The sequence below is a fragment of the Lolium rigidum genome, chromosome 3, assembly GCF_022539505.1.
Source record: "Lolium rigidum isolate FL_2022 chromosome 3, APGP_CSIRO_Lrig_0.1, whole genome shotgun sequence".
NCBI classification, from domain to species: Eukaryota; Viridiplantae; Streptophyta; class Magnoliopsida; order Poales; family Poaceae; genus Lolium; species Lolium rigidum.
In genome coordinates, this window is record NC_061510.1 from 85,230,748 (window position 1) to 85,254,836 (window position 24,089).

Genomic DNA, 24,089 nt, shown 5'->3' on the forward strand with positions numbered 1-24,089 from the left:
ATTGGATGAGATTGATCATGTAATAGTCATAAGATTGTTAGGGCATAGTGCCTAGTATCCGTAGTTGGTACTTTTATGATATTGTTGCAACTTGTTATGCTTAATGCTTGTCACTAGGGCCCGAGTGCCATGATTTCAGATCTGAACATGTTATTGATTCATGTTGATATTCATTGTTTTATGATCTTACCTGCAAGTTGTATACACATATTGTTGTCCGAAACCCGAGGCCCCAAAGTGACAGAAATTGGGACAACCGGAGGGGAAGGTTGTGATGTGAGGATCACATGTGTTCACGGAGTGTTAATGCTTTGCTCCGGTACTCTATTAAAAGGAGTACCTTAATTGCCAGTAGTTTCCCTAGAGGCTCGGCTGCCACCGGCGGGTAGGACAAAAGATGTTGTGCAAGTTTCTCATTGCGAGCACGTACGACTATATATGGAACACATGCCTATGGATTGTTTAGTACTTGGATACCGCTTTATTATTATCTACAAATGCCCTGCCTTGATTGTTACATGAGTTCTCTTATCCATGCAACGCCCGTTCATCCATCCCTATGCCTACAGTATTTTAATCCTGTTGTTTACTATAATCACTACTGCTGTCTTTGTTACACTGCTGCTTATATTTCACTACTGCTACTGCTATAAAACTGTTGCTACTGATAAACTCTTGCGAGCAAGTCTGTTTCCAGGTGCAGCTGAATTGACAACTCCGTTGTTATGGCTTACAAATATTCTTTGGCTCCCCCTTGTGTCGAATCAATAAATTGGGTTTTACTTCCCTCGAAGACTGTTGCGATCCCCTATACTTGTGGGTCATCACAGGGGTCAATGGAATGGATCTTGGGTTAAAGGTCAGCATCATGTACTAAGGTTCAAAAGAAACCAGCACAATTCGGGACCTTCGGTTCAAGTCCAAGGGTTAAAACATAGAGAAAGGAGTAACTACTATCTGAGTGACACAAAGGACACTACGAGGTAGTAACCACAAGGTAACTTTCAAGAAGCCATAGATAGCTTCAGAAGTATCCAATAAAAAGGAAAGGAGGCATCCAAGGTGAAAGGAAACCTTGAGGCCTAGAACAGAATGATGTGGAACCCGCAAAATAGAGAGATTATGATGGAAGGAAATCTCCCGATTTAAACAAAACAAAGAGAGAACAAAGAGCACACAAGAGTTTAGAGAACACAACCCTAGGTCAACTGGTTAAGAAACGACCTGCCCTTGAGGCACCTAAGTTTTGAAAGACCATAAGAGGTAGTAAAACTTTTTCAAATCAACACAAGGTAAGGTGTGACTCTGAATTAGAGCGATACCAGATAAGGAGTAAGAAGAATCCTAATCAGATTTTTGCAAATACTTTTAGTTTTCAAATAGTTTTCACAAACACTAGACTCAACATCGACCAGTAGAAAGGGTTTCCTACAGGCAGTCCTGCTCTGATACCAAAACCTGTGGCGACCCCCGGAGTTCGGGGCTAGACAAACCCAGATATCACATCTGGCATAAGCCTAACCTAGATCTCTAGGGCCTACAGGGTGAGAATAGGTAACACAACAATGACTCTACGACTGAAAGCAAATATATTACAACTCTTAGCAGAGTTAAGATCCAAATTTATTACACGCAGAGGTCACTGACCACAATTCAACAAGCAACGGAAAGCAAATTATGTTATCTAGATAACAAGACTGCAAAGGGCCTAAGAGGCCATAACATAAGGCGACGTCCCAGCCCATAAGTCTCAGGCTGCCGCCTGGGAACTCCGAACTACTCGTCGACGTCAAGGTAGAAGCCACCATCTGTTGGAAGGACTTCGTCTGAAACAAAGCATGCAAGGCTGAGTATAGGGACTCAGCAAGACTTAGTACAACCTGTTAGCAAAGCGGGTATGCGAGGCTTTATGTGGAGTTTATTTTGCGGAAAGCCAGTTTTCCTTTGTAAACAGGAGGGAGCAGAAGCTCGTCTATTCAGACTTATTTTCAAAAGGGGATAAGAGAGCGATATCAACTCTAGCTCTAAAATCATCATGTTGAATCCACCGAATCTTCATCATCACCTGAACCTATCACCTAGGATCACCCCCTCGACACCCTGAGAAGGGATCCTTAACACACATTGACATCAAGTTTTACGATTAGGTTCAAGTTGTCTATGATCACAGAATCCATCACCAAGTCGTCCATAACCGTGGACACGACTTTTCGAAAAGATTTACCCTGCAGGGGTGTACAACTTTACCCACACGCGCCGACCGACTCTTAGTGCCACTAGATTAACACACTTCCTTGGTGTGCCGGCAGAGGGTGGTTGACCAAAATCTTTCCCTTACTTCTCCTATTCCATGAGTCAAACTAACTGGGGAACTCCGTCATCGTAGGTAACCACTCTCCGAGGCGGTCCCGGTCATTATGCGCAGGGGATCCAGTTCAATGCCTCCAGCATCCTTCACCCTAGCCACGCCCTGTATGATGCACTTTGAAAACCTTTTCCACCTTTTCCCCATGCGTATGGAAAATGGAACTCGCAAACTAATTGACTCATGGGTAAGCTAAGTAAGTTCGGGCCAAGGGGTTCCCATGGGCCCCGTGTGGATGTACGCTCAGTCTTGGTTCCGAAGGCGAGAACTCAGGTCCTAGTATCGGCGAGAACGAGTCAAATCACCACATCCCCATGTGGCGGCCCATCCAAGCCTTTAAACAAGTTTATTAACATCATCACTGATCTTACCACGTCATCCTATCAAACTAGGTTCATTCGTAGCTCTGATTCATCAACCGGATGGATCAGACTTCAACAGCTAAGCATGGCTAAGCATAACACATATATGGATCTAGCGATGCGAACAAGCTCAGACCTAGTTTTGCTGGGAGCGGTGGATCAGGAACTTTGGGCTACATGGATGGAATATGCACACATAGGATATCTACAACTGCCGATAAAACATATTTGAAGCGGATGCAATATGTAAGAACCAGAAGTAAAAGCATTTTGAAACCATATATGAACCAGGTTAGGGCTTGCCTTTGTCCCTGAAAAACCAATGTGGATATTTGAAGATCCCATGCTTGAATTGTTTGTCGGTGGACAGACATTGACCTTCGTCGTTGTCGATCTTCATCGTCTCGGCACTTGCTCTATCGATCGAGAAGAAGCAAACACCGGAAAGGTAGAGCAACAATCAACACATGGCATTGTTGCAATGCACTTACAAGGATGATGACATGACATGTTAATTAGGTACTGAATTAACCCTAAGACATCATCAATTTAACTGGGGTTCGACGGGACTAGGGTTAGTAGTTCCGGAGCCTCAGAGGGGTTGATTTTAGTTCTTCTAATATAAGCAGAGTTCAAGTTGTTTAACAATGCATGATTGTGTAACCAAATTTTAGATCTCTTTTTTCTGAAAATTTTGATATATTATACATATTTTTCTAATTTAAAATGAATAAGTTATGAATTTACAAGTTTTATTCATTTTAAATCATTTCTGGAAATTCCTGGAAAATTATTATAAATCTGACATACCTGGACCCACATGTCATGGATTTAATCTTTTTCTAAATATTTACGAAAATAATAAAAATCTGACAGGGGGTCCTGCCTGTCAATGTATTTCCAATTTACAGAAAATATAAAATAAAAAGAGAAATGCGGGCGGGACCCACCGAGGTCAACCCAGTGGTCAACAACCGGCGGCTCACCGCCGGTGGCACACAGCGGCGGCGCTATGGAGCGCGCCAGGGCATGCGGGAGGGCGCATTCGATGCACGAGGACGCGGGCGACCACCTGGTGGTGGCGCCGCTGGCTGTAGGTCGCCGGAGCATCGCCGGCGGCGACGTCTGGCGGCGGACGAGGCAGGTGCCCGGTGCGAGCTCGCTCCAGTGCGCTAGGGAGAGGGCGAGGAGGCTCAGGAGGTGGAGGAGCTCACCGTGGAGATGTAGAGCTCGTCGGCGAGGCAAGGGGAGGCCCGTGGCGCCGGCGTTGAGCTGTTTTCCAGCGGCCGGACGCAGAGAAGAAGGGCGCCGTGGCGGCGATTCGAGGCGTCCCGCGTCAATTCCTTCGACGAGGAGGGTCATGGCGGCGAGGCGAAGCCGATGGGCTACTCGAGGGAGCTCGGGGGTGGCCGTAGCGGCGTGGGACGACGATGGCCGGCGGGCTAGGGTTCGGCCTGCGTGTGCGGAAGAGAGCCAGAGAGAGGGGGAAGAAGAGAGTGGCGGGCTAGGGTTGCTTGGCGGCGGCGGAGGGGCAGTTATAGGCCGCCGGGGACGGCGGCGTCGATCTTGGCGCGCCGACGTCGATCGGGTGGCCTCTGGCTCGCCACCGAGCTGCATCGGGAGGAGGAAGACGATGGTCTTCTTGCGAATACCCCCCTGGGGAAACTTGCTGGGCTGTTGGTTTGCTGCTGGGCCAATTGGGCCGAGCCAGGGGAAAGAGAGGGGGAGGGAATTGGGCTGCGCCCAGAGTGAGAGGGAGGTGAGGGTTTTTTCTCCTTTTTCAAATTCTATTTTTTTATTTTGGATTCAAACTCTTTTGCAAATTAAAATCTGTTTGAAAATGCAAACATTTGAAACTTCCAAAATAATCATAGCCTTCTTTACATAACGCAAATGAGCCACATTTTTGAGTTTGGAAAATTAAGAACATTTTGAGCATTTGAAAGAGAGGGAGATGCAAACCAACATTAGGGTTTTCAAAATATTTCACTAATGCAATTTTCTTAGGAAATCATGATGCTCATGATGCACAATCAACCCTAATTAGGTTTAGCAAAACAAGGATGTTACAGTCGACGGTGCGGTCATTGGACCTTGGCAGGCAATATTTTGTATATATATATGAGAAGAAGAATAAAGTCTGGTCGAATGAGGCAGCGCGACCGGCAGAGTACAACCGAAGGCTACTAGTACTACCTTGGACCTTGGAGTACTGTAGTAATATAATATAATAAAAATAGTGGCCTTGTTTAAACCACTCTTGTCAGTATGGCATCGCGTTCAAATTTAATGCATTCCGTGGAAATCGGAATAATGCTGTAAAAACTCTCATATATAGCATGCACCGACACTTTCCAACAAAATGTCGCTTCAAGACCAGCATCAAGCGATGTCGTCTCCATTTCCTAGAAAAACCACTGACTTACTTACACTGCAATCCCCAAATAAAGGTGTTATATCGAACAAAATGACGTATGCACCTCTACTTGCCGGAGGTTGGAGATGTACATACATGCGAAGGTCGGTGACGGTGGTGCGTCGGGGACGGGGGAGAGCACGACGGGGAGGATGGTGGCACGGCCCAAAATGGCGGCTCAGAGAGGGTCAATAGTACGGTGATCGAATCACGGAGGACAACCTTTTATAGTAGTAATACCTCCATCCCAAAGCTTAACGCTAATTTATTGAGAAGTCAAACCAGGTAAAGTTTGACCAAACTTTTAGAACAACCTATCAACAAATATAATGTTTTGTAGATACCGTACATAAATTAATTTTATTATCTATTTAATGATATTAATTTTGTATTTTGCATGTTACTGATATTTCGTAAAATCTTAGTCAAACTTGACATAGTTTGACTTTCTAAAAATAATAAATCCTTAAGCTTTGGAATGGATGGTGTATATGCGTAGAAGACATTCTGGTCAAATGAGGCAGCGCGGCTAGCAGAGCACAAGTACAAATAAAATATAATTGTTGCAAAATATCATCATATAAACAGATCGAACATTATGTCATAATGGAACAACCTAGTGATCAATATTACACACTAGGAGCAACACCACGTAACTGATTCAATAAACGTCATCCTCATAAGAGATCTCAAACTCCTCCCATAGGAACGTATCACGGCCGCACTGGTAATGGATGACTTCTCTTCTTCATATCGTAAGGCGAGCTGAAATTCAGGGTCATTGTAGGCAGCGCAACTGAGTTTGAGTTTTGCGATGTAGGCGGGACGCTTTAAGCTCGTAATGGAATTGTGTTTGGTGTTTTGTGCCGTTAATTGGGTGCTTAGAGCGTCCGTTCTGAAAGCTCTAGAGGTAGAGGGATAAGTGCGGGAACTGGTGAGTGTGTGGCAGGGTGTGATGAGTTTCAAATTTTGGATTGTGCGAGTACATAAATTTTGCCTACTGGTACAAATGTAGAGTAGTAATACCTATATCCCAAATCTTAAGGCTTATATTATAATTCTAAAAAATCAAACTATGTCAAGTTTGACCAAGTTTAACCAAAAAGCATTAACATGCAAAATAGAAATTCAAAAAAGCACTCTGTAAGCCTTAAGGTTTGGGATGGAGGTAGAAGTTTAGTACGGAGTAGTGAAAAAATGTGCTCAAAATAATTCATTGACTACGTATACACAGAGATGGTAGTAAACACATGAACCAGGGAAATAAGTAACTGTAATCTTCACATGCTATTAGCAGGCTGCCAAATTCACCATACTACTCTCTCTTTTTTTGCATGGGGAAGGGACCCGAAGGTCCCAGAACAACAAAAAAAAATTATAATAGTAGTACTCCTTTGAGAAGGCAGTAGAAGGATCCTGGAAGAACCAAATGCTTTTATTATCCACAGTTGTTCGGCTCTTTTCCTTCTCGTGTAAGCTATCACGCAATGATTATACTAATGGTCGAATGGTAGTACAACCATTCACGCAGACTTCTGCGCCCTTCGTCGTGTCAGTATCGTATCCCAGTGTGCAAGCAATCTGCTCGAATGAAATACTCCTAAATACGTAAGGTATTCCCTCCAAAGACACACCACACGTGAGCCGACTATAGGATTCAAGAAATGGGCATCATGAACAAATTTCGAGGATGGCTATGATTTTTTTAGTTAACACTTTTTTGCAAATTTTCAACAATCAGTTGATGTTTTCTTTCTAAATACAGTAGTTGGTGTAGATTTAATCGAAGGAAACTTCAGATAGGTTTTCCATTTTTCGTAGCCCCTTGACAAAGTAAAACATACATTTGGTATTGTGTGCACCAGTAAAATGGAAAGTTGATTTCTATTTTGGGGACTAAACAATTGGAAACTCATTTTCGTATGCATGAAAGTTTAAAACTCTAGCTCACAAAGTTGTTTGCCGTGACGAGATGCACATGCATAATGTTTGGTAGGGTGAATTTTGCATGCCACCACGTTCACTTGGGCACAAAGTCAAGCAAACTCATACACATACAATATCAAATTGTGAAGTGTTCTATTCAAATACATTCATATGCCTATATTTCTATTTTTACAAGCAAATAAATAACATAGGATGACTCAATGCACACGTTGATCTCATTTTGAACTTTTTTTTAAACTTCTTTTATTGTATTCAAATTTGATTAGAAGTAGTTGATCGATTGTACACGCCAATCGTATAGCTCGGTGGGTGGATTGGCATTTGAAGTTTGGTCATTGTGTTCTTGTTTGTTACCACCCTCGCAAGGCACGTCCAAGTATTTCCTGTCAAAATTTATGGCATGTATGTAGTTACATAACCTACATTATTTTAATTATGAGTTTAATTACTAGGCAAAAGCTTAAAAATCTATATATAGTAGCAGATTAAGATCAACAAATCCTTGAACCTATGTCTACAAAATTGATGGCACTAACCCATCCTAGCAAGCTGAAAGCATGTCTATCCTACTGCTTGCAAAAGGTGGAATTATGACAATAATGTGCAACTGTTAAAATTTGGTAGCCCTCCTTCACCAATAACATACATCTAGCCATTTTTGTACAGTAATAAAAAGTTAAATCATTCTTTCATGCATGCATATAATTGCTAGAATCTCTTGTTTGTGAAGTTGATTAAAATACGATCTCTTCCAAACTTGTGGTCATATGATAACTAAAAAGTTTTGTATGGCGGGATTTTGCATCAAAGTACATGCACGCAATACTGACTTGTGGGCAGAAAGCCAAACAAACTCATATTACTAGGTTTGTATTAATTTGTTCTAGAAATTTCACCATCACATATGATTTTGTGCTTACGTTAGTTTTACTTAAAAAACTTCTTCCAAATTCAAATTTTCTTCAAACATGCCAACGGTACATGTCTACCAATTAATAATTAAGGGTACACCACATGTACTACCTCGTAGGGTACATCAAAAAAATTACTAGATTTTATGGCATGTACTAATTACACATAATCTACAACTCAATGTTGAGTTTAATGATCAGCCCAGAACTAGAAAACAAATACATATAGTTGCAAATTAACCGAGAAAAGCTCTAGTATTCATTTTCATATTTTAAACTTGTCTAAATCTTTGTCAAACCTAGGATTTGACCAAAAGATTCAAATAGGCATAAAATTCAAAATAAAATCAGAAAAATAAAAAACAAAAGCATATTGTCTTCTTATGTCATATAGTAAGCATTCAAGTTGATAAACAAGGTTTGGACATATTCAAACCAGACAAATCATGTATCTACCCCCTAACCCTAAACTCGGTCGATCTTATGAAGTCTAGCATGAAGAGAAGTCGTTTTGGGTTTCAAACATGGAAATTTCAAGAACATCCCAAAAACTTGTTTAAATCCTGGTCAAACCTAGGATTTGACCAAGATTAAAATGGGCATAAAATAAAAAAATAGAAAAATGAAAAACCAAAGCACATAGTCTTCTTATGTCATATAGTAAGCATTAAAGTTGATAAACAAGGTCTAGAAATATTCAAACCGGACAAATCATGTATCTACCCCTAACCCCTAAACTATGTCTTATGAAGTCAAGCATGAAGAGAAGTGGTTTGGGTTTCAAACATGGAAATTTCAAAAACCTCCCAAAAACTTCATTTTAGAGTGACTAAGAAGGATACAGGCTTCCCTTTTCATTTTCATGTTTTATACTTGTTTAAATCTTGGTTAAACCTAGGATTTGACCAAGATTCAAAATGTGCATCAAAATTCAAAAAAAAATAGAAAAATTAAAAACCAAAGCACATAGTTTTCTTATGTCATATAGTAAGCATTAAAGTTGATAAACAAGGTCTAGACATATTCAAACAAGACAAATCATGTATCTATACCCCTAACCCCTAAACTCTATCTTATGAAGTCAACAGCATGAAGGGAAGTGGTTTTGGGTTTCAAACATGGAAATTTCAAAAATCTCCCAAAAGCTTCATTTTAGAGTGACTAAGAAGGATCCATGCTTACCTTTTCATTTTCATATTTTAAACTTGTTTAAATGTTTGTCAAACCTAGGATTTGACCAAAAGATTCAAATAGGCATAAAATTCAAAAAAAAATCAAAAAAATGAAAAACCAAAGCATATAGTCTTCTTATGTCATATAGTAAGCATTCAAGTTGATAAACAAGGTTTGTACATATTCAAACCTAGGCAAATTATGTATCTACCCCCTAACCCTAAACTCGGTCGATCTTATGAACTCTAGCATGAAGAGAAGTCATTTTGGGTTAATTTCAAACATGGAAATTTCAAGAACTTATATCCCAAAAGCTTCATTTTAGAGTGACTAAGAAGGATCCAGGCTTACCTTTTCATTTTCATGTTTTAAACTTGTTTAAATCTTGGTCAAACCTAGGATTTGACCAAGATTCAAATGGACATAAAATTAAAAAAAAAATTAAAAAAAATGAAAAACCAAAGTACATAGTCTTCTTATGTCATATAGTAAGCATTTAAGTTGATAAACAAGGTCTAGACATATTCAAACCAGACAAATCATGTATCTACCCCCTAACCCCTAAACTCTGTCTTATGAAGTCAAGCATTAAGAGAAGTGGTTTTGGGTTTCAAACATGGAAATATCAAAAACCTCCCAAAAGCTTCATTTTAGAGTGACTAAGAAGGATCTGTGCTTACCTTTTTATTTTCATATTTTAAACTTGTTTAAATCATTGTCAAACCTAGGATTTGACCAAGATACAAATAGGCACAAAATAAAAAAAAATCAGAAAAATAAAAAACAAAAGCACATAGTCTTCTTATGTCATATCGTACGCATTCAAGTTGATAAACAAGGTCAAGATATATCCAAACCAGACAAATCATGTATCTACCTGATACGTCTCCAACGTATCTATAATTTCTTATGTTTCATGTTAGTTTTATGACAATACATACATGTTTTGTTCACACTTTATGATGTTTTGATGCATTTTCCGGCACTAACCTATTAACAAGATGCCGAAGCGCCAGTTGTTGTTTTCTGCTGTTTTTGGTTTCAGAAATCCTATAAAGGAAATATTCTCGGAATTGGACGAAATCAACTCCCAGGGTCTTATTTTTCCACGGAGCTTCCAGAAGACCGAAGAGCATACGAGGTAGGGCGACGAGGCGCCCACACCATAGGGCCACGCGGCCAGGGTGGGGCCCGCGCCGCCCTATGGTGTGGGGCCCTCGTGCCTCCACCGACCCTGCCCTTCCGCCTACTTAAACTCTCCGTCGCAAAAACCCTATTACCGAGAGCCACGATATGGAAAAAGTTCCAGAGACGCCGCCGCCGCCAATCCCATCTCGGGCGATTCAGGAGATCGCCTCCGGCACCCTGCCGGAGAGGGGAATCATCACCGGAGGGCTCTACATCACCATGCCCGCCTCCGGACTGATGCGTGAGTAGTTCATCCTTGGACTATGGGTCCATAGCGGTAGCTAGATGGTTGTCTTCTCCTCTTGTGCTATCATGTTTAGATCTTGTGAGCTGCCTAACATGATCAAGATCATCTATTTGTAATTCTACATGTTGTGTTTGGTGGGATCCGATGAATATAGAATACTATGTCAAGTTGATTATTGATCTATTATATATGTGTTGTTTATGTTCTTGCATGCTCTCCGTTGCTAGTAGAGGCTCTGGCCAAGTTGATACTTGTAACTCCAAGAGGGAGTATTTATGCTCGATAGTGGGTTCATGCCTCCATTGAATGCTGGGACGAGTGACGGAAAGTTCTAAGATTGTGGATGTGCTCGTTGCCACTAGGGATAAAACATCAATGCTTTGTCTAAGGATATTTGTGTTGATTACATTACGCACCATACTTAATGCAATTGTCTGTTGTTTGCAACTTAATACTGGAAGGGGTGCGGATGCTAACCCGAAGGTGGACTTTTTAGGCATAGATGCATGCTGGATGGCGGTCTATGTTCTTTGTCGTAATGCCCTAATTAAATCTCATAGTGATCATCATGATATGTATATGAATCTTTATTTGTCAATTTTCCACCTGTAATTTGTTCACCCAGCATGCTATTTATCTTATTGGAGAGACACCACTAGTGAACTGTGGACCCCGGTCCATTCTTTTACATCTGAAATACAATCTACTGCAATCTCTGTTCTCTGTTGTTCTTCGCAAACAAACATCATTTTCCACACCATACGTTTAATTTTTTGTTTTCAGCAAGCCGGTGAGATTGACAACCTCACTGTTAAGTTGGGGCAAAGTATTGTGATTGTGTTGTGCAGGTTCCACGTTGGCGCCGGAATCACTGGTGTTGCGCCGCACTACACTCCTCCACCAACAACCTTCACGTGGCCTTCATCTCCTACTGGTTCGATAACCTTGGTTTCTTACTGAGGGAAAACTTGTTGTTGTACGCATCACACCTTCCTCTTGGGGTTCCCAAAGGACGTGTGCTTCACGCGTTATCAAGCTATTTTTCTGGCGCCGTTGCCGGGGAGATCAAGACACGCTGCAAGGGGAGTCTTCCACATCCAATCTCTTTACTTTTTTTATTGTCTTGCTTTACTTTACTTTATTTTCTGTCTTGTTTGCTTCATATCAAAAACACAAAAAAATTAGTTGCTTTACTTTACTTTATTTTCTGTCTTGCTATCTCTATATCAAAAACACACAACAAAATTAGTTACTTGTTCTTACTTTATTTAATTTTGTTTGCTTAGTTTACTTTTATTACTGCTAAAATGAGTAATCCTGAAGTTGAAGTTCGTTCTTTTAAGCAACAAGGTGGAGAAAGTTTTAAAGATGCTTGGTACAGAATTAGTAATGCTCATCATAGGTGCATTAAGAAACACTCCACTATTATCCTTCTTATGAACTTTTATGTTGGCATATCTAGCTGGAATAGGTATGTTCTTGATACTCTTTCGGGAGGTAATTTCCTAGGTACTCCTGCTTTAGAAGCTAGTTGCATCATTGAGAGTCTAGTTGGAACACCACCTGTTAATGAAGTTAAAATTGAAATCTCTCTTGAGGATGTCATGAAGAAGTTGGAAGCCATAGAGAAAAAAAATTCCAAGTGTTGAGACTAAATTGGGAATATTACTTGATAATACTGATAAACTTGATAATTCCCCAGGAGGAATTAATGAAAGAATTGCTATCCTAGAAACTTGTGTTATCCATGATAATCAAACCAATAGGATTAGTGAACTTGAAAAATCTATGGGAACCTTGGGTTCAACTTTTTCTTCTTTTAAGTTTAAAGAGAAAGCTTATGTGGGTAAAGAGCAAAAATTCATGTATGTCTCTAAGGTGCCTAAACCAAAGAATTATTATAGGCCTAAAATTGATAAAACCCTTAGTCACCATGGGAAATTTAGGTAATGGAGAATCTAAGGTACACTCTGCAACAAGTTGTGTTTGTAAGAAAAATTATGATGTTGATGCTTCTTCTCTTGATGTTACTTGATTTGCACTTTCTGCGCCTAGCTGAAAGGCGTTAAAGAAAGCACTTCTTGCGAGATAACCCATGGTTTTATTTTACTACTGTATTGTTGAGTCTTGGAAGTTGTTACTAATGTAGCAACCTCTCCTTATCATGTTTTTGTGCCAAGTAAAGTCTCTATAGTAAGGTTGATACTAGATTTGGATTACTGCGCAGAAACAGATTTGCTGTCTGTCACGAATTTGCGTAGATCTCTCTGTAGAAAAGTCAAAAAAATCTGCCAATTTACGTGCGTGATCCTCAGATATGTACGCAACTTTCATTAGTTTTGAGTTTTTCCATCTGAGCAAGTTAAGTGCCTCAGAAAAAATCGTCTTTACGGACTGTTCTGTTTTGACAGATTCTGCCTTTTATTTCGCATTGCCTCTTTTGCTATGTTGAATGGATTTCTTTGTTCCATTAACTTTTAGTAGCCGTGTGCAATGTCCAGAAGTGTTAAAAATGATTATGTCACCTCTAAATATGTGAATTTTTGATTATGCACTAACCCTCTAATGAGTTTGCTTAAAGTTTGGTGTGGAGGAAGTTTTCAAGGGTCAAGAGAAGAGGATGATACAATATGATCAAGAAGAGTGAAAAGTCTAAGCTTGGGGATGCCCCGGTGGTTCATACCTGCATATTTAAAGAAGACTCAAGCATCTAAGCTTGGGGATGCCCAAGGCATCCCCTTCTTCATCGACAACTTATCAGGTCACTTCTAGTGAAACTATATTTTTATTCCATCACATCTTATGTTCTTTACTTGGAGCGTCTGTTTGTTTTTGTTTTTGTTTGAATAAATTCGGATCCCACAATCCTTGTATTGGAGATATACATGCTCCGCTTTTTCATATTGAACACTTGTGTTCTTAGTTATGCTTTAATGTTCATGGCGAAGGCTTAAAATTGCTTCGTTGATTGCTATTTGGTTGGAATCAGAAAATGCTTCATATGGTTTTGAATAATTTGATACTTGGCAATTGTTTTGAGCTCTCATAGATCATGTTTAAGCTCTTGCATCATGTAGTTTAAATATATTAGTGGAGAACTACCGTAGAGCTTGTTGAAATTTGGTTTGCATGATTGGTCTCTCTAAGGTCTAGATATTTTCACGGTAAAAGTGTTTGAACAACAAGGAAGACAGATGTAGAGTCTTATAATGCTTGCAATATGTTCTTGTGTAAGTTTTGATGTACCTGTTCATACTTGCGTTTGCTTCAAACAACCTTGCTAGCCAAAGCCTTGTACTGAGAGGAAATGCTTCTCGTGCATCCAAACATCTTGAGCCAAAACCCACGCCATTTGTGTCCACCATATCTACCTACTATGTGGTATTTTTCTGCCATTCCAAAGTAAATTACTTGAGTGATACCTTTAAAATTTCATTCCTTTATCTTTGCAATATATAGCTCACGGGAAAATAGCTTAAAAACTATTGTGGTGATGAATATGTAGCTATGTATCTTAGTTCTTATAAGTTGTTTGTTGAGCGGTAACCATGTTTCTGGGGACGCCATCAACTTTTTACACCTTTGTTGAATATCATGTGAGTTGCTATGCATGTTCGTCTTGTCTGAAGTAAGGGTGATTTATCATGATCAAATGGTTTGAGTATGCATATGTTAGAGAAGAACATTGGGGCGCTAACCAAAGCCATGTATCATGGTGGAAGTTTTCAGTTGGACATTCATCCTCAATCTCCTATGAGAATATTATCTGTTGTCGAATGCTTATGCATTAAAGAGGAGTCCATTATCTGTTTTATATGTTGTCCCGGTATGGATGTCCTAAGTTGAGATCTATCAAAAACAAGAAATCAAATGCGATCTATCTCCTTGGACCTTTGTACAGGCGGCATAGAGGTACCCCTTTGTGACACTTGGTTGAAACATATGTTATGCAATGATAATCCATGTAAATCCAAGCTAATTAGGACAAGGTGCGGGCACTATTGGTATTCGATGCATGAGGCTTGCAACTTGTAGGAAGTTTTATGCATAACACATATGAATTATTACTACCGTTGACAAAATTGTTTCTATGTTTTCAAAATAAAAAGCTCTAGCACAAAAATAGTAATCCATGCTTCCGTCTGCGAAGGGCCCTTCTTTTACTTTATGTTGAGTCAGTTTACCTACTTCTTTCTATCTTAGAAGCAAACACTTGTGTCAACTGTGTGCATTGATTCTTACATGTTCACTTATTGCACTTGTTATATTACTTTATGTTGACAATTATCCATGAGATATACATGTTACAAGTTGAAAGCAACTGCTGAAACTTAATCATCCTTTGTGTTGCTTCAATGCCTTCTACTTTGAATCTATTGCTTTATGAGTTAGCTCTTATGCAAGTCTTTTTGATACTTGTCTTGAAAGTACTATTCATGAAAAGTTTTGCTATATGATTCAGTTGTTTAGTCATTGTCTTTTGATAGCAATTTATTGCTTCGAATCACTTCATTCACCCCATATGCTTTACAATAATGTTGATAAAGATTATGATGGTAGCATGTCACTTCAGAAATTATTGTCGTTATCGTTTACCTACTCGAGGGCGAGTAGGAACTAAGCTTGGGGATGCTTGATACGTCTCCAACGTATCTATAATTTCTTATGTTCCATGTTAGTTTTATGACAATACATACATGTTTTGTTCACACTTTATGATGTTTTGATGCATTTTCCGTCACTAACCTATTAACAAGATGTCGAAGCGCCAGTTGTTGTTTTCTGCTGTTTTTGGTTTCAGAAATCCTACAAAGGAAATATTCTCGGAATTGGACGAAATCAATGCCCAGGGTCTTATTTTTCCACGGAGCTTCCAGAAGACCGAAGAGCATACGAGGTAGGGCGACGAGGCGCCCACACCACAGGGACGCGCGGCCAGGGTGGAGCCCGCGCCGCCCTATGGTGTGGGGCCCTCGTGCCTCCACCGACCCTGCCGTTCCACCTACTTAAACTCTCCGTCGCGAAAACCCTATTACCGAGAGCCACGATACGGAAAAAGTTCTAGAGACGCCGCCGCCGCCAATCCCATCTCAGGGGATTCAGGAGATCGCCTCCGGCACCCTGCCGGAGAGGGGAATCATCACCGGAGGGCTCTACATCACCATGCCCGCCTCCGGACTGATGCGTGAGTAGTTCATCCTTGGACTATGGGTCCATAGCAGTAGCTAGATGGTTGTCTTCTCCTCTTGTGCTATCATGTTTAGATCTTGTGAGCTGCCTAACATGATCAAGATCATCTATTTGTAATTCTACATGTTGTGTTTGGTGGGATCCGATGAATATATAATACTATGTCAAGTTGATTATTGATCTATTATATATGTGTTGTTTATGTTCTTGCATGCTCTCCGTTGCTAGTAGAGGCTCTGGCCAAGTTGATACTTGTAACTCCAAGAGGGAGTATTTATGCTCGATAGTGGGTTCATGCCTCCATTGAATGCGGGACGGTGACGGAAAGTTTTAAGGTTGTGGATGTCTTGTTGCCACTAGGGATAAAACATCAATGCTTTGTCTAACGATATTTGTGTTGATTACATTACGCACCATACTTAATGCAATTGTCTGTTGTTTGCAACTTAATACTGGAAGGGGTGCGGATGCTAACCCGAAGGTGGACTTTTTAGGCATAGATACATGCTGGATGGCGGTCTATGTTCTTTGTCGTAATGCCCTGATTAAATCTCATAGTGATCATCATGATATGTATATGAATCTTTATTTGTCAATTGCCCACCTGTAATTTGTTCACCCAGCATGCTATTTATCTTATTGGAGAGATACCACTAGTGAACTGTGGACCCCGGTCCATTCTTTTACATCTGAAATACAATCTACTGCAATCTCTGTTCTCTGTTGTTCTTCGCAAACAAACATCATTCTCCACACCATACGTTTAATCCTTTGTTTTCAACAAGCCGGTGAGATTGACAACCTCACTGTTAAGTTGGGGCAAAGTACTGTGATTGTGTTGTGCAGGTTCCACGTTGGCGCCGGAATCATTGGTGTTGCGCCGCACTACACTCCTCCACCAACAACCTTCACGTGGCCTTCATCTCCTACAGGTTCGATAACCTTGGTTTTTTACTGAGGGAAAACTTGCTGCTGTACGCATCACACCTTCCTCTTGGGGTTCCCAACGGACGTGTGCTTCACGTGTAATCTCTACCCCATGTCGATCTTATGAAGTATAGCATGAAGAGAAGTCATTTTGGGTTTTAAACATGAAAATTTCAAAAACATCCCAAAAGCTTCATTTTAGAGTGACTAAGAAGGATACATGATTCCCTTTTCATTTTCATGTTTTAAAATTGTTTAAATCTTGGTCAAACCTAGGATTGGACCAAGATTCAGATGGGCATAAAAATTCAGAAAAAAATCAAAAGAATGAAAAATCAAAGCACATAGCATTCTTATGTCATATATATAGTAAGCATTCAAGTTGATAAACAAGGTCTAGACATATTCAAACCAGACAAATCATGTATCTATACCCCTAACCCCTAAACTCTGTCTTATGAAGTCAAGCATGAAGAGAAGTGGTTTTGCGTTTCAAACATGGAAATTATAAAAACCTCCCAAAAGCTTCATTTTAGAGTGACTAAGAAGGATCCATGCTTACCTTTGTATTTTCATATTTTAAACTTGTTTAAATCATTGTCAAACCTAGGATTTCACCAAGATTCAAATGGGCATAAAATTCAAAAAAAATCAGAAAAATGAAAACAAAAGCACATAGTCTTCTTATGTCATATATATAGTAAGCATTCAAAAGTTGATAAACAAGGTCTAGACATATACAAATAAGACAAATCATGTATCTACCCCTAACCCTAAACTCTGTCTTATGAAGTCAACCATGAAGAGAAGTGGTTTTTTGGTTTGAAACATGGAAATTTCAAAAACCTTCCAAAAGCTTAATTTTAGAGTGACTAAGAAGGATCTAGGCTTACACCTTTTCATTTTCATGTTTTAAACTTGTTTAAATCCTGGTCAAACCTGGAATTTGACCAAGATTCAAATGGGCATAAAATTTTAAAAAATCAGATAAATGAAAAACTAAAGCACAGAGTCTTCTTATGTCATATAGTAAGCATGCAAGTTGATAAACAAGGTCTAGACATATTCAAACCAGAAAAAATATGTATATATCTACCCCTAACCATAAACTCTGTCTTATGAAGTCAATCATGAAGAAATGATTTTTGGTTTCAAACATGGCAATTTCAAGAACCTCCAAAAGCTTCATTTTAGTGTGACTAAGAAGGATCCACGCTTACCTTTTCATTTTCATGTTTTAAACTTGTTTAAATCTTGGTCGAACCTAGGATTTGATCAAGATTCAAATGGGCATAAAATAAAATAAAACAGAAAAATGAAAAACCAAAGCACATAGTCTTCTTATGTCATATAGTAAGCATTAAAGTTGATAAACAAGGTCTGGACATATTTAAAGCAGACAAATCGTGTATATATCTACCCCTAACCCTAAACTTTGTCTTATGAAGTCAATCACGAAGAGAAGTAGTTTTGGGTTTCAAACATGCAAATTTCAAGAACGTCCCAAAAACTTCATTTTAGAGTGTTTACGTTTTCATTTTCATGTTTGAAACTTGTTTAAATCTTGGTCAAACCTAGGATTTGACCAAGATTCAAATGGGCATAAAATTCAAAAAAATTAGAAAAATGAAAAACAAAAGCACATATTCTTCTTATGTCATATATTAAGCATTCAAGTTGATAAACAAGGTTTAGACATATTCAAACCAGACAAATCATGTATCTACCCCCTTACCCTAAACTTGGTCTTATGAAGTCTAGCATGAAGAGAAGTCGTTTTGGGTTTCAAACGTTTAAGCCAAAAGCCTCATTTCGAATATTTCAAACTTATTCAAATTTGGTTCAAATTTGAAAGACATACAAGTTATAGCACACATAGTGCATACATGTTCACACATACTGCACTAGATACTAACCCTATAGTTTGAGGCCATTTGAATGAGATCGAAAAAATTCTTGGATTAAAAATTGGGTTGTTCGAGCCCCGTAGTTGGATTTTTTGAACCTTGATCCGGCAAAACCCTAGTTTAACCTATTTAATTATAGATTCGTAGGTCGATTTTTCTATCTTTTTATTATTACTATGCAGCACATGTGTGTTTGCCCGTCGAGTGAAACTCAGAGGAAGAGGGATCAATCGGAAGGAGAGAAGAAGAGAGAGCATTATGGTGTCTCCCTTTTTTCGGGTGATGATGTTCTCTTGTGCAGGATTTATCAGTGAGCAAGAGGTACGAGCCAGCGAGGCAGAGAATGAGAGAGATGCATCGCTCCATGGAGAGGCCCCCCTTATGCTTTGAGTCATATGAAAGTCGTGCCATCTTTTAAGCTTCTACCCTGATGTTTAAAATCCGTCTTTCTTGAAAAAAGGAAGAGACGACATCAATCTATGCGTAATGAAAAGGAAGAGACGACATCAATCTATGCGTATCATTACGCAGTCTTCAGTTCACTGCGTACTTCTGTTACTCCTGGACTCAGTCTGATGCGACTTACTTCTGCATGATTGTAAATTTAGTTTATCTTACAAAATTTCGAAGGTGCAGATTTACTTCTGGAAGAAGAGCAAAACTAAAATTAGCGTTTCATTCGCAGTGACAGAACCCGAAGTCTACAAGTGAGAAGCTTAAAAGGACTGGGATTTTTTTTGTGCTTCTATTGCAATTTGGAAGGTATATATCACGGAACATAAAATAGTACTGTACTAACAACACACAAAATTAGTTTCTAGGTTGCATTGTAATTTGTGATACACTGTAATTTGAAATGGCAAAAATCAAACATCCCAAGACCACATGTCATAAAACATCAAACATTCGTCAAACAGTGTATAGATCTACCCAGAACACATAAAAAACATGTAATAAACAGCAAACATTCGTCAGACAAGGTAGAGAATCATCCAGAACACGGCCGCAAGACAGAAATCAAGTTCAGATTGTATTTTGCATCCACGTGACTGGGAACTTATTGCTCCGATTCTACGAGCACAACCGGGCACCAGGAAAGTTTAGTACAGCACATTTTTGACAAAATTTAGGAACAGAGAAGCTCCTTCAATTCCCATCTAGTAGGGCTCCACTGGAGTACGGAAGTTGAGTCCAGCGTACACAGCAGCGGCACCAAGCTCTTCCTCGATCCTAAGAAGCTGCCCCAGTTTAAGAAAAACAGAAGTCAGTAAAATGCACCAGCCTATGTTGTCAAATAAACGCACCTTACTCCAAGAAAGAGCAACGAAAAAAATAGCAGTATGTGCAATAGATTGTCTAGAAGTGAGTGGTAGCTAGTTTCCATACCTGGTTGTACTTCGCGAGACGTTCTGATCTGCAAGGTGCTCCGGTCTTGATCTGGCCCTGTAACAAAAGGGAAATTTTTCTATTAGCTTCACCATTAAACTTGAGTTGCACTACTGACATTCTTCAAAGAAAAAATTGGAAACATACCGTAGATAAGCCAACCGCCAAATCAGCAATGAATGTATCCTCAGTTTCACCACTGCAGCAAAGAGATGGCAATTGAATTTTTCAGATATAACAAAGAAAGGTAAAAGTACAGGAACAAAAGATGGTGACTGAGAAGTGTACCTCCGGTGACTGGTCATCACACCCCAGCCAGCACGTTTTGACATTCTCACAGCCTCAATGCTCTCGGTCACAGATCCAATTTGGTTAACCTACATTGTAATGCGGATACACAATACTTGAGCTGACAAAGCTATCGGCTGCAACAAATTGAAGTTATCTCAAACCAGGCATACCTTGAGGAGAAGAGCATTGCATGACTTCTCTGCAATCGCCTTTGCAACCCTCTGCACGTAAGAGGGTAATAAACTATGTAAATCACCTAAGCAAATGAAAATATGAAGACAATGTATCACATTAAAGAGAGTACATACAGTTGGGTTCGTGACAAGGAGGTCATCTCCGACAATCTGCACTTGCTCTCCAATTTCCGCAGTCATCTTAGCATAGTGAACCCAGTCATCCTGATCAAATGGGTCCTCAATGGAGACAATTGGGTATTCATCAACAAATGACTTGTACACATTCTTCAGGCTATCTCCAGATATCTTCTGGGAGCCATCATTGTTCTGCAACAAGCAACAGAATAACCATAAATTGGCCATCAAAATCAAAATAAACTTAACAATTGAAACTGACAATCGGACATTACATCTTCCTTGAAGTTCAGATCATAGGTTTGGTCCTTTTCACCGTAGAACTCTGAAGCAGCAACATCCATTCCAATGACAACCTAGCATAGCATATGTAATGTCTCAGTAAAAGGCCTCAATAATCATTAAATCAACTTGGACATGATGTAATGCAACAAACCTTGCCAGTATATCCAGCCTTTTCAATAGCCACCTTCAAGAGCTCAAGACCCTCCTTGTTCTCCTATAGTTTAACAAAAGGCCAAGGAATTAACAAATACTCAGAAAAGATATTTTGTTGACCATTATGCATCTCAATCTGTACGATTATGGCTTTAAAAACAAATAAATTTCTAGTATCATAGAGATACTTATGGCCTTAATCAAGAAGAAACAAAAAAGACAAATTTCTGACTAACTGTTGTGCCACAGTAATCACCATATATTCAGAGATAGCAAAAATTGAACAGCAAGAAAAAAGTAATACGAATTTCTGACTAACTTTTGAGCCATTTTGAAGGATTATCTCATGTTCTACAGGTGTAAGCCAAAGATATAAAGACAAACCTGAATGTTAGGAGCAAAACCACCTTCATCACCAACATTGGTAGCATCTTGACCATACTTCTTCTTGATAACGGACTGAACCAAACAGTAAATGTGTAAACTATTAGACATTGCAAAACTACCAGCTAGAAAGTGAAAAGTGCAATTGAAGAATCACCTTCAAGTTGTGATACACTTCAACACCCATCTTCATGGCCTCCTTGAAGGATGAAGCACCAGTAGGAAGGATCATGAATTCCTGTAGAAGCATAGAGAGCAAAAGTTACAGGCCACTGAAGTCATACGATAAGAGCTATGTGTAAATTAAGGTTTGGGGCCCTGCCTGCATAGCAAGCTTGTTTCCAGCATGCGATCCACCGTTGATGACATTGAATGCAGGCACAGGCAGAACGAGATGCTTGTTACCAGCAAGGTTGGCGATGTGCTGCAGTTTACAAGACACAAATAAATCGACAGTGATTGGCATAACAACAATTCAGTGATAAGCACACCGAGCATAGCGAAATGTACCTGGTACAGTGGAATCTTCTTGACAGAAGCTCCTGCTTTGCATACAGCAAGTGACACAGCCAGGATAGCATTAGCACCAAGCTGAATTTCAAGAGAATCAAGTCGTCAAGTGGCAATTAGCGAAATGCAAATGGTTATACTTTTCCTCTCAACACTATAACCAACAGCATGTACACCAATACCGAAATATACCTTTTGCTTGCACCAGCCCCACTCATTCTTGGTTCCGTCAAGTTCATGAACCATGAAGTTGTCAAGCAGAGTCTGTTCCGTGGGATCCTACAAAGCAAATAGAACGTGTCAAAACTATTAAGTTAATACTGTATATGTATGCAGAGAAAACAATAAGTTAATATTGTAGTATGCACATAATCAGTTTAACGAAGGAGCAAGGAGGCAAACCTTGCCAATCAATGCTGGCCCAATAATGGAGTTCACATTGTCCACGGCCTGTTAAAGGGACAACTTTAAGAGTTAACTTATGGAGCAATCACAGCTTAAAGTTATAAGAGATGACATGCTACAAAGACATTATAGAACACGCTAAATTAAGACAAACCTTCTGCACACCCTTGCCCAAGTAATCTTTGCCTCCATCCCTCAATTCCAAAGCTTCGTAGACACCTATTATACAGGCAACAACAGCCCAAGTTTAATTTCACAGCAAGGGTAGACAGAGACATTAGTGATTGACAAGAAAAAACAGCATGAATCCTCCAAATCCGAATGGGAAACTAAATCTCAATGAATGAAAATGAACATGCAGAAGCCACGAGGCTAGAAGAGATTCTTCAGCTTCCTGCACAGATACACTAGGATTCTTGTAAATGGGAAGACGCCAAAATCCATGAAATCACTACATAGGTTGTTTTTAAAATAGAGACAGATAGAATTGTGCACTACAAACTACAAAATCACAACATGTTGACTAAAATGCATTGATAGTAGCAAGGCCATAGCCACAACAGATAAAAAAAAGCACGCTGGTAACTGAGAGACCTACCAGTTGATGCACCGCTGGGCACAGCAGCCCTCGCAAATGTTCCATCAGAGCAGCACACGTCAACCTGGCAGCACAAGAAAAGGGTTCACACTTAGCTATAGGAAGAATCGGCAAGGGGGAAGCATTAATGATTAACAAATTTGACGCACTGAAACAAACTAGTACCGCATCTCGACACAAAATACATGACACACAGCATCATTCCCACTAGTGCGAAACTAAACAACGAGATAACAGAGATCAGATCGTGCCAAGCAGCAGATCAGCTACAAACAATCAGTCACCTCGCTAAAGCGGAAAAAATACAGGAAGGAGAACACAAAAGCAAAATAGATCGTACGGCTAATCGAGTAAACGCGTAGCCACGAAATGATCAGATCTACTGCTACCGGAACCCGTAAAATTGCTAAAAACCTATCCGTAACCAGGATTACAGCCAAAACGGACTAATAAGCACATACACGAACAAATCAGAGCACAATCCACCAACCCAAGGCCAAATCGGAGCTACACAGTTACAGATCGCACCGTCCAAAGGCACTAGGAGTGGTTGGTCGTATCGCACATTACTAGATATAAACCCTACATCGAAAGACACTCGAAATCGGGGCTCGAGCTCCAGATCTCGCTGTATAGCGACACCCTAGATGATGATGGAGCGGAGTAGGGTGGTGCGCGTACCTCGACGGTGGGGTTGCCGCGGCTGTCGAAGATCTGGCGAGCCTTGACGCTCTGGATGGTCGCCGCCATGGCCGGGGAAAGTGATGGATCTAGAAGATGTTTTTGGGCGGAGAGCGAGCTGGGAATTTGCGGAGGTTTTGAGGAGGGGGAGCGGGGCCGCTTTTATGGTGCGACGCAGCGGGTGGGCGTAGCCAGCCTTCGCTGACGGAGGAAAGGAGGGGGCTCACATGACTTGGCATCTACTGCGTTTCCTATTGTTTTTTCCTTCGATCGCATCGGCGGCACTATTTTGTTTGGACAATAAGTAATGATTTTCTTCGAGAGGAAGAAAAGGGGAAATTGGCATCGCGAAGCTTTTATTTTCTTTTCTTTCGATCGCTCGTCGACAATACTGTTGGATGGGAATGGCAAATGGAATCTGTATTACACAGATGGCATATTCGCTGGCGAGG

General features: G+C 40.0%; 1 protein-coding gene across 1 annotated transcript; it reads right to left on the reverse strand.

Moving 5' to 3' along the window:
- Positions 1–19,646: 19,646 nt before the first annotated feature.
- Positions 19,647–23,790, reverse strand: LOC124701889 (enolase-like). The gene is made up of 17 exons (XM_047233987.1): positions 23,638–23,790; positions 22,957–23,020; positions 22,513–22,577; positions 22,356–22,403; positions 22,146–22,232; positions 21,954–22,034; positions 21,766–21,867; positions 21,601–21,681; positions 21,444–21,518; positions 21,058–21,120; positions 20,897–20,977; positions 20,619–20,813; positions 20,481–20,531; positions 20,308–20,396; positions 20,167–20,218; positions 20,020–20,076; positions 19,647–19,871 (listed from the first exon to the last, which is right to left on the reverse strand). Exons 1-17 carry the CDS (start codon positions 23,704–23,706, stop codon positions 19,791–19,793), a joined length of 1,341 nt encoding a protein of 446 aa, XP_047089943.1. The 5' UTR covers positions 23,707–23,790; the 3' UTR covers positions 19,647–19,790.
- Between the last annotated feature and the right edge of the window lie 299 nt (positions 23,791–24,089).

Excerpts from the sequence above, each read along its gene's own strand:
- LOC124701889 (XM_047233987.1), bottom strand. The coding sequence starts at position 23,706 with ATGGCGGCGACCATCCAGAGCGTCAAGGCTCGCCAGATCTTCGACAGC. Across the intron at positions 22,578-22,956 it reads GCCCAGCGGTGCATCAACTG|GTGTCTACGAAGCTTTGGAA; the intron begins GTAGGTCTCTCA and ends CCTGTATAATAG. Across the intron at positions 20,397-20,480 it reads GCAATGCTCTTCTCCTCAAG|GTTAACCAAATTGGATCTGT; the intron begins GTATGCCTGGTT and ends ATTACAATGTAG.